This window comes from Centruroides vittatus, unplaced genomic scaffold, assembly GCF_030686945.1.
Source record: "Centruroides vittatus isolate TY-2023 unplaced genomic scaffold, ASM3068694v2 contig_964, whole genome shotgun sequence".
Lineage (NCBI taxonomy): Eukaryota > Metazoa > Arthropoda > Arachnida > Scorpiones > Buthidae > Centruroides > Centruroides vittatus.
In genome coordinates this window covers 492,441-503,781 of record NW_027122640.1, presented here as the reverse complement: position 1 = coordinate 503,781, position 11,341 = coordinate 492,441, and the positions used below count along the sequence as shown (strand labels likewise).

At 31.9% G+C, this 11,341-nt stretch overlaps 1 protein-coding gene across 1 annotated transcript; it reads left to right on the top strand.

Moving 5' to 3' along the window:
- The first annotated feature begins 4,975 nt into the window (after positions 1 to 4,975).
- LOC136985393 (patched domain-containing protein 3-like) lies at positions 4,976 to 7,607 on the top strand. Its single transcript, XM_067282662.1, has 3 exons — positions 4,976 to 5,837; positions 5,907 to 6,245; positions 6,319 to 7,607. Exons 1-3 carry the CDS (start codon positions 4,976 to 4,978, stop codon positions 7,605 to 7,607), a joined length of 2,490 nt encoding a protein of 829 aa, XP_067138763.1.
- Positions 7,608 to 11,341: the final 3,734 nt, after the last annotated feature.

Sequence of the window (11,341 nt, the reverse complement as noted above, 5' to 3'; positions counted from 1 at the left end):
GTGATCAGTTATTTTCAAATTAGAAGTTAGAAAATGTCTATCATAGAGGCCCGAATGTCAATTCCCATAGACGGTTGGTTTCACGGGAACAAACGTCCGAATCAAGGTCATTCATTTTAAAATTTCAAGTAATAGAACATGTGTGCTATGAGCCGAGAGTCGGTTCGTATGGGCCAAATCACGGTGAATTAGAATTAATTAGAATAAGAATTGTTTTTTTTAATTTAATACAACAGTCAGCGCTTACGTTTTTTTTTTATTAATTTATTTTTTAAAGTGAAGTATAACGTATATTAAAATACCCAGCAAAGGTGTCACCGGAAAATCCTAGTCAGATATTTTTTCTTCTGGTTTCCCAAAAATTTCTGATTTTCCGTTGGGCCAATCCACCGTTAGACAAGATAGTGTCAAGGATGACTACAGAACAACAAGTGTACAGTACATTTATTTTCGACTAGAGGTTATTTAATTGAATAGTCCGAAAACGTTCGTTTTGTTTTTATTAAACTCCCTCAGCAACAAATAGGGTGTTAGTTACTTGATTTTTTAGAGGTTATTTATTAGAAAGAACATCAAAATTAACTCCATGCAAATTTAATGAAAAAAAAAACTATTGCTAATACTGTAATGTAGAATTCAGCAACGAGCTGCTCAACTTTCCCGGCAACATTTAAAATTTTAGTGGCGCCACCTGTTATCATATTTTATTTAAAGAACTTTTTATATTTTTAACTATTATAAATTGGCAAAAACCTTAATTTTGAAGTTAAGGATGAGTTTTTTCCTTTCCTTCTGTATAACAGCCGGAAAAACAATAAAATCATTTATTTGTATAATTATCGTTTACTTTCTTACATTACTGTTACGTTCTTTTATTTATTTTGATGTAAATAAAGTTTAATGGTAAATTGTTCATATTTTCGAAAATCCATATTATTTTTAGTTGAAATTTTGAATAGCAACAGAGCAATTTATTTTAATGTGTAATTTATATATTTGTAATATATTTGTACTGTATAATGTTTTCACATATAAATATTACTCTTTTTATTGTTCTTATAGAAAACTTATTTAAGTGCCGAGTATTCTTTGGGCGGTACAAAGTTTCTCAATTGAGTTAGAGTCACGACTTTATTACGTATGACTCATCATAAGATCTTTATGTGACTAATCAGTAAACCGCGAATAGAGCTCAGGCGTAGAGAAGAGGCTGTAGAATAGCAACTGTTTTCGTTAATCTCGAATGAGAGAGCTTTTTAGGGGTTCTAGTCTTAACTACTTTTGATAATACAGAGGTTTCAGTATCCAATTCACACTTTTATATAGGTTAATCTATTAACACTGAGTAAACGGGTCACTGAATATGCAGAAGTGTCCAAGTGTCAAAAAAAAAAAAAAGTTAATAATTGAACCGGTTCGTTGATATCTTTCTTCGTTAAGTGTGAGTGACGTCGCTCTACGTCACTTACAGGCTGATTTACCTAGTGATATTTTTGAAAATACAACCAGATTTTGTATAAAATTATTGAGAAAATATACAAGTTAATTATCTTTCTTCTTAATCTGAAGATAAATTAAATTGACGAGTGTAAATAAAGATTTGTTTTATTTGATCACCATCTGTCATAGGGATCTTAGCGAACTCTTTCAAAACAATAGCAGAAAAACTCAATTCTATTTAGGTTTGATTTAGGCCTACAATAAAATTTGTGCAGTTTTATAGGAGAATTTTAGGAGTTGCCACTTAACTGAAATGGCTTTAAAGAGAAGTTTTACAGTAGTTAACACTAGACCATTCTGGTGTAGAATGATTCATCGGCGAGAGCACATGAAGATAAACGTGTTTTCGTTTTTGCGTTTTATTAATATATCTATTTTTTTATGTGAACATATATACGTCGTTTCTTTATTTTATTGTAACTTAATAGGCCTGGTTGAAAAGAGAGTAAAAATTGATATACTTAAAAGATAAGATACGGTCGACAAGATCTTGTCTTTTGAGTTTTTACTCTCTGAGAGACCCACACTGATATGTTGGGCTCGGTCTCTCACCACCCAGCCGCCCCGATATGAGGCTGGTCGAATCCATAATGATCTTGATAAAAACAAAAAAGCCTTTTTAGCGCCCAAATGTGAAAAGAAAAGGATTGCCATTGCTTTTGCACACGAACGGAAAAGGTAGGCTACATCAGAATTCCTTATACCGAAATTAAAAATTTGCATGCGACTAAAATTATTTGCATAAAAAGTTCTTTAAATGTAATAATTTCAATTTGTATTATTCGTGTTATATTTACATTAGATCGGATGTTTATTTTTACATTAAAATTGTAATTAAAATATGTGGATTATAGCGAAATGTATATTGCTCATCGAACAGTTGTGTCAGATGACCACGACTAACGTGAGTCGCTCATCCACTCATCTAGAGGAGTGCTCTTCTCCTCTAAATTCTTAAGTGGCTGTTGTGAACCCTCAAGAAAAGCGATTCGTTGTTGAAAAATTTTGTACCACCCTTTGTGTTTATAGAATTTATAGAATATTCTCCACATGTAGAAAACACATGTGAGAGAGTGCGCTTATTTTTTGTACAGTACGTGTTGTCTATTACTTCTTCATTTGAAGAAGAATACACTTTCTTTGAACGTGTTAGAGCACTTTATTCTAATTATTAAACATTTTATTATGTTATATGTTTTATATACTGTATTTTACTATTCTCAGAACCGGAAACGTACCGTACATTAGAATTTAATGAAGAAAATTTTAACTATCAAATTTAGTAGAATTTTAATGCATGCAGTCACTCTTTCAATAAATTCACATATTATATTATAATATAAAAGACAATAATATATAATATAAAATGTGTTGAAAGTTTTAATTTCGGTTAATTTAAATTTCTATAGAAACATTTCGTTGTGTTTCTAAGTATGCTTTCGTAACATTATAATGTCTGTAAAGTAGATAAAGAATGTTTGCGTAAGCGTATCCACGTATTCAGTTACATTACGTTCATATTATTTAAATTAAATTTATTTTATGGAAGCTTTCGAGTAAGACATAATTAACATTCATCGTTCTTCCTCCGTTCAAAGTATTGACCTTTGAGAAACTGATTAATCTTCGTGGCATACTTTTAAGCACGTTTATTAATTCGTGCATTACGAAATTAATTTTATATTATTCATTAAATATTTTGGTGTTTCCGCTTAATTGCAATATATATTTATAAATGACGTAGGTTTTTAACGATTTTTAAATATCGACAATTAAAATTTTAGCATTATAAAATGAAATTTAACGTATTTGAAATTAAAATATCAAATTTAATTCAAATTAAAGAAATATCCCTATTTAGAACACTCTGCGGAGAGAAGCAATGGGGAAAACGCCGTTATATTTAGTATGTATACTTTCCAGAGCATGGGTAAGAGTTTTGGCAATAAATCAAATATGATGAAATATCCGATTTAAAAAAAATCACGGTGTTGAGAGTGGGAAAAGACTATGGCAGAGTAAAGATTGGTGTTAGGTAGATAGGTGGGATAATTGAGTGTACAGTACATCATGGGTAAAATTATATATATATATATATATATAACTTTCTGCCCTGTGGGCATTACGACGGCCTTTTTATCAAGCCCATTATGGGTTCGGCCAGTCCCACAATGGGGCAGCCAGCTGATGAGAAACAGGGGATGTATATGCTGTTCAGGGGATGTATGATGTTCCGTAAAGTATATTTCTCAATCGGTAGATTGAGAAATATACTTTACTGAACAGCATACAAAGTTTAATCGATGACTTTTATTGTGTTCATTTCATACACTAATGGGATACATAAAAAATTGATAATATACGTTAAAGAACTGATAAAGGCGTCATGTAGCTGTTAAGAATGATGGGGAACAATTTTCGATGTGTGTGTCGTTATGCAGGATCCAAAACTTATACCGTAGCGCAATGTTTTCTTTCTCGGTGAATATTTGAACTTTTTTTGCCATAATCTTTCTTCTATAATCTGAAAAATGCAGCCTACACATCAAGTAGGATGGCGATTCGCCAGTGGTTCTCTCTGCAGATTGCTCAGAATACTTTAATTTGAAAATAATTTTTGCTACATTTTTATAGCTAAATTGATAAACAGTGTAAGTAATAAAGAATTATCCTATCATAAAATCAATATGTAGTAAAATTAATTCACATAAACTTCACAATAAGAATTGAATACAAAACAGAAAAGATAAAATGAAAGTTCTACTGATTAATAAGGAATTGAAAGGCACAAATAAGAATACAATAAAAGAGGAAGCGATCAACTAATCAAAAAAGACAATAAGATTCGAAAGAATTAAATTCTCTATCTGAAATTAAAGTACTGTGTTTACTTTTATTCCAGTTAGAGAATTTAATTTCTTCGAAATCTTTTTGAAAGACAGAAAAGAAAACCAACGAAAGCCAAATAAGAAGAACAGTGAAGAAAATACTGTAAAGAAAGAACAGCAAGAAAATAATTGAAAAGAAAGACGGAAACTTATAAATTGTAGCATAAATTTCATTTATTTCTTCTGTTCATTCTTTTCTACAATTTTTCCATTCTTCCATGAATTAAGGATACGTAGCAGCTTAAATTGAAGATAACGAAGACGATAATCTGTTGATGAACTTAATTTTTCGTATGTTTTAGAAAAAATAAAATAAATTATTATAAATTAATAAATTAAACATATTTATTTTACAACAATTTAATAAACAAATTTAGCCGTTATATGTGAAGTAATTTCTTTTCTAATTGAGTTTTATTTATTTTTTAGAATCTGCATCCATACTTTAAAAAATGAAGCTGAATATTTTGCAAGAAACCTTAAGCAAGCTTAGTTGCTGCTTGGGTAAATTTATTGGAAGGCACCCATTATTTTTTGTCATTTTTCCTTTATTGATGGGAATTCTTAGCTCTGTTGGGGTCATCAGGATGACTACCATCACAGATATTCCTTACCTTTTCACAGCGGCCGATGGTCAAGCTATGAAAGATAAAAAAGTGGTAGAAAGTCTTTTTCCTATGAACGTTTCGCATAATTTTGATAAATTGAAATTAACTGATGATGGAGCATGTTTAGCCGTAATAATAACTGCCAAAGACGGAGGAGACATTATGAGAGAAGAGATTTTTGAAGACATTTTGATTCTCGACGAATTGATACGAAATTTTACAGCTCATCATCAATCATACCCATTTAAATTTCAGGAAGTATGTGCCAAAAATAATGGAGATTGTGTAATTAACGAAGGTTTAGAACTAGCAGCAAAAGTAACAGATTTCAGAAGAGGGAAATATTCCTTTAAGTATCCTTTGGATATTGATCCATTAATTTTGACCTTCAATATGTATTCCTTTAACCTCGGGGGTGTAAAAGTTGATGATAAACATTACGTAAAAGAAGTCAAAACGTTTCGTCTTCTATACTTCTTAGACGATACTGATGAATATAAAGAAGAATTGTCAAATATTTGGGAAGATTCTGTTATTCAGTACATAGACGAATCTGAGTTTCAACATATCAACGTTTATAGATTTGGTTCCTCAAGTTATGGTGAAGAAATAAATCAGTTTACAACAAAAGTGATGCCCCTTGGAGGTGTCTCAGCGTTTGTCATTTTATTGTTTTCTATCGTCACTTTAATGACTACGGATGTTATCAAAAGTAAACCATGGTTGGGATTAGCGGGTTGCTTTTCATCTTGCTTATCTGTTATTACAGCATTCGGTTTGGTTATGGCATGTGGAATTGAATATTCTGATCTGAATGTGGCTCTACCATTCTTGATTTTGGGTAAGTATCCTATTTTGTAAGACTTTACTGTTCATACCATGAATTTCTCATGTAAATCTCTTATTTTAGGCATGGGAATAGATGATTCTTATGTTCTCATAGCTGCATGGAGACGTAGTAAAATCACGAATACAGTCGAAGAAAGAATGGGAGAGACATTTGCAGAAGCAGCAGTCTCTATCAGTATTACTTCACTGACCAATTTTCTTTCATTTTGCATTGGGATAATAACACCCTTTCCAGTAGTCCATCTGTTTTGTATTTATGCAGCCACTGCTGTTTTCTTTACTTATGTTTATCAAATTACATTTTTTGGAGGTTGTATGGCTCTTAGCGGGCTCAGAGAGGAAAGAGAATGTCATCCTTTCACTTGCAGAAGAGTAGTCAAAGCGAAGAGAAAAACTAGTGGTAAATATTCGACGTTATTTTATTATAACTTTGACTAAAATATTCGATCTAAATTACTTTTATTATTGTATAGGTATATCACGATATGCCGTAAACGACGCAAGAATGGCAGATCATTTTCTAATGCGATTTTTCGCCAATACTTTGGGTCATTATCTATCAAGAGGACCTGTAAAAGTAGCTGTCATCATGATGTGCATAGGAAATTTAATGGTAGCGTTATGGGGGCTGACAAGTATCGAAGAAGGACTCGATGCTAAAGATTCTTTTACCAAGAACTCTCGAGGAAGACAATTCCTTGATTTACACTACCAATATTACACTGAATATCCTTACAGATTGCATGTGGTTATTAATGAAACTCTAGATTACTCAAACAGCACCGTTCAAGAAAGTATTGAAAACCTTCTACGTGATCTTGAAGCTACCACTTACATATCAGATGCATGGCTTTCTCAATCATGGTTGAGAAATTTTACGTATTTCATTAAGACTCCAGGAGTAGCAAGCTACTCCTTAGCAGGTTTCAATTTAGAAGAAAAGGAGGATTTTATATATGCCCTAAAACATATATTTTTAAGATTTCCCCAAACGAAATTATTTAGAAGTGATATAATCTTAAACGATGAAGAAACAGAAATACTCGCAAGTCGTTTTATACTGCTATGTGAAAACGTCAAAACAAAAAATGCTGAAAAAACTCTTTTGACAGAGGTAAGAGACGTTGTATCCAAAAGCTCTATACCCGTTACAGTTCACAGTGCATGGTTTCCCGTTTACGAGCAGATTATAGCAGTGAGATCTATGGCGATCCACACAATATGCGTAGCTGCTGGTGTAGTAATGGTGGCCTTCTTCTTGTTTGCTCCAAACTTGAAATGCGCCTTTTGCGTGACCATCATTGTGGCTCTCGTCGAAATTGAAACTATTGGTTACATGGCACTGTGGGACGTACATTTAGATCTTCTATCAGTAATCTGTTTGGTCATGTGTGTAGGATTTTCTGTTAATTATCCCGCTCACGTTACTTACGCTTACGTGACTTCACCCGGAAGAACTGCTGACGAAAAAATGAAAGGTGCATTATATGCTATAGGTTTACCCATCTTTCAAGGATCTATATCAACCATTTTAGGGGTTGCAATACTTGCTATCAATTCTTCTTATTTTATAGTTTTATTTTATAAAATTATCACTCTCGTCGTACTCTTTACCGCATTCCACGCTTTGTTTGTACTGCCTGTAGTCCTTACACTTTGTGTTTCGTGCGAGAACAAGGAAAACACCAGGGAACATTTCTTGGAAGACAATGGAGTTTCTCCAGCACCAGAATCGTCTAAATTTATTGTTAGCAATTTGTGAAATGGCAAATTTTCATATTTGTGATGGATAAAAGTTAAAATAATTTTAAAAATTGAATTATAGATTGTAGAATATGCCAGGGCAATCCGCACCTTATGCTTAGCAGCTGGTTCAGATTATTTCTTTAAATCGAGCAAGAATTTCTCGAATCATGACAATATAGACGTGTTATCTTGAGAGTTTTATATATTATTGTTAAATATTTTCAATGGTATTTTTATATGCTTTTACGCATTTGTTGATTTGTTAGTATTTTTATTAAAAATAAAAATATATTTTTTGAATTTTAAAATTCGATTCGTATATATTTCGATTTTTAGAAATAACTTTTTAAATTGCTGTTTAGCTAATAATTTAATGCAATTATTAAATTTCTATCAATTTATTTATTTACTAAAGAAAAAATTTTTTTTAAAATTAATAATAATTAAAAATAAAAAATTTACAATTTTATTCGCGAGATGGCGACACATATTTCTTTAGCTATTTAATTACATTTTTTCTGTGTCACAAAAATCCGTTACAAATACAGTAATTTTATTTGAATTTTAATTATGAAAAATTCAAATTTTTAAAAGAAAACACACTTTTTAATGTTTATTTTCTAAAAAATTCAAAAGAAATTTCTTATTTGTTATTAATGGTGTTATAAAATGAATCTTTTGTTAAAAATTTCACAATATTTATCATTAAAACATAAATCTACTTTAAATTTTTAAAAATTATTAAGATTTAGAAGCCATTTTAAAAGCTGTGAATAAGCTTTAAGTATCTTTACATTGATATATTTATCAATTAATGTTAATCGTAATTACCATTAGATTATAGTTATAGATCGTAAATATGATCTGTCAGGTAAATAGTCATATTAATGACTGTATTCATTGCTCAACTAATTTGTATGACTTTATTACTTTAATTTTACAATCATTGATTTAATATCAATTAGAGTTGATGGCACTAATGAATGTAAGACTATTTTAACTGTGAAAGAAAATTTGATTTACAGTATATATTGATTATTTTAATATCGGTAAGAATAAGCAAATAATAATCTTCTAAATTCATAAACAAGGTGGTGATTACGGATAAAGACGAAAAATAATATAGAATAGATAAATTATGTTATATTTTTCGAGAAAAACTGTTTAGGAAAAATAGTGACAACCACCCAAAAATATGGATAATTTAAGAGATATTTTTTTAAAGAAACAACGCATTTTCCTGTTGCCATCAAATTTGGAGGCACACATTCGGGCCCTGCCTTGGGGGCATTTCCCTCTTTCTGACAAAGGCCGGTACCAGTGACCGTGGTCAAAATTCAATTTATCATAGTCAATAATGAAAGATTACAATGATCAGACTATTGGGTTTCTGGCAAATGACTACCTTAGCACGTTGGAGCAACGCCTCTTGACATCCCCTGCACTGTAATTTCGGGTTATAATTCCGAACACTTCCGCGCAGACTGTCTCCTCCGTTTATCGCTCCATCCATAATGCTTCGGGATCCTCCTTACGGCTTACAGGGCCTTCCAGGTATGCTGTGTGTAACTAATTACAAGCATTATGGACGTCATTACCTGCTCCATACTATTCCACACTTGGATCGGGAGGGGTTTGAACGCCTCGAACAGTAATTGCTCTCGTGTAATAATTTTTCTGAGCATAGATGCTGTAACATAAGATACATAAGATAGAAGAACTAGGAATACACTTTAGTTAAGACGATAACTTTTCTAAAAACACCGAAATTATCTGTAAGAGTACATTCTCAAACAGAGGATTTTGATATCTTCCATCGCAGTCACGAAGAAAGAAAGATACGATTTTTCAAGAATGAAGATGCATCGGATTCTCGAAATTGTAACATAAAAGAATCTTTTACGTATACATTTTTTTGTTTAGCGCAAATGTCAGTTATTAAGAGCGATAAGTATTTTATTATGAGAGATAATAACCGTAATTTGTGATTGTTATCATTGATTCTGTTATAGCTTCCGATAACAGCACGCCTCTCGGATTAATGAAAAAAGACGTTGTTCAGCTACAGTACTTTATGATATTTTAATAACAGTAATATCTTCTTCTAGTCGATGGTTTCTGTCGATAACTTGTATATAACTCATTTCCCGTTTTGCTTTCTTTTTAGCAAAGTTCCTGTTACCATTTAAGCTAGTTGGTGGAGAGAACTTCGTCCATAAATTCAACTTTTAATATAGGAATCGTGTAAGATAGTAGCCAGTTCGACTAACTTGACGAATTGAAGTCGAACAATGAGCCAGATAAATCTGATAAGGCTCGAGTCATAAATAAAGCAGGCGTTATTGTAACAGTATTCGATAACGATAGCTTTACGATGAATGATGTTTTCTATTAAACAATCAGCTTGGCTATAAAACAAGAACCTACTTATCGGCTCTGCTGGACATCAATATATGTCACCATTGAGTTGTGGCCATCGATATTGCCTCCGGCCTCATGTTTATCATCGGCCTCTTAAGGGATGTAACAGAAAATGTTCGTGGCAATAAATAAATGCTCGTTTATTGTCAGGATTTCTTTCGTGGCCATGTGACAATTAACAAATGAAAATTGTTAGATACGGCTCGACTGTGCTGAAGAAATGCTGATTTGAAAAACTAGGCGAAGAAAGTTTAAACGTGTTGAAAAATAGAAAGAATAAGATTTGAAAACTGTGCCGAAAAATACTCAAAAGTGTTGAAAATACTACCGTAACTTAATCATGTCAAAAATAAGTCGTGATAACTGTATCAGGAACACCTGTATGTGTTAAATAATTAAGGATTTTTCGAATGTGTTTTAAAAAAATTATGATTACGGAAACTGAGTAAAGAAGGCTCCAATCTGTTGAGAAAGATCTGGTATCTGTCAAATATATTGCTCTTTTTGTCCCTATGGATGCTAACAGGGCATTTTTCTATACCCAATATGGGTTCAGCCAGGTCTAAAATGGGGGGGGCATGATAGGAAATGAAGCCGGGCGTATTCAGGACAGACCGTACGTAAAAAATTCTCGGATTCGGATTCGATCTCAGGTTCTCCAGCACACGTAGGCTAACGTCTCGGCAATCCAAACGTACTGTTAAATAATTATGTTTAAGAAGTTCCAAACTTTTAAAAATTATCTTGATATAAATTAAATGAAGAAGACTGTTATATGTTTTAAAAAATGTCTTTTAAATAGGATACTTACAAAAAACTAAAATGTGTTTAAAAGGTATTAATGCATAGAAAATTATGTCGAGAAAATATTTTATGAAGAAAAAACTTAAATAATGATTTATTTCACATTTTGTAAAATTTAAGCTATTTTGAAATTAGTTAATTTTGAAAGAAACTACTTTATTATTATGTAAAGGTACATATTATTTTGTCAAAGAAAAAACGGCAATATACGAAATGAAAGGGCAGATAAATACTTAATTCGACACATCCCCGAAAGGAAGAAAAAAAACCTAGCCAAAGTTCGGTGTAAGGGGGCAAATTTGGGATTAGGTCGACAGCCCCTTGTCTTCTGCAAAACCGAAAATTTTGGCGGTAATGACGAAGTGACCCTAGAAGTGGTTTTCTGTTACAACAAAGCAGCTGCACCTCGAAGCTTTGTTGCACCTTGCTGCCTATAAGAACGACATAAAAACACTCGAAACACACACACAAAAAAAAGTTAAAAACCGCGGAGGTAAAGAGGTTTAAAAAAAAGACCGTCATTAT

Coding starts and splice junctions, on each gene's coding strand:
- LOC136985393 (XM_067282662.1), top strand. CDS start 4,976: ATGACTACCATCACAGATATTCCTTACCTTTTCACAGCGGCCGATGGT. Junction 5,838..5,906: donor TCTACCATTCTTGATTTTGG/GTAAGTATCCTA, acceptor CTCTTATTTTAG/GCATGGGAATAGATGATTCT. Junction 6,246..6,318: donor AGCGAAGAGAAAAACTAGTG/GTAAATATTCGA, acceptor ATTATTGTATAG/GTATATCACGATATGCCGTA.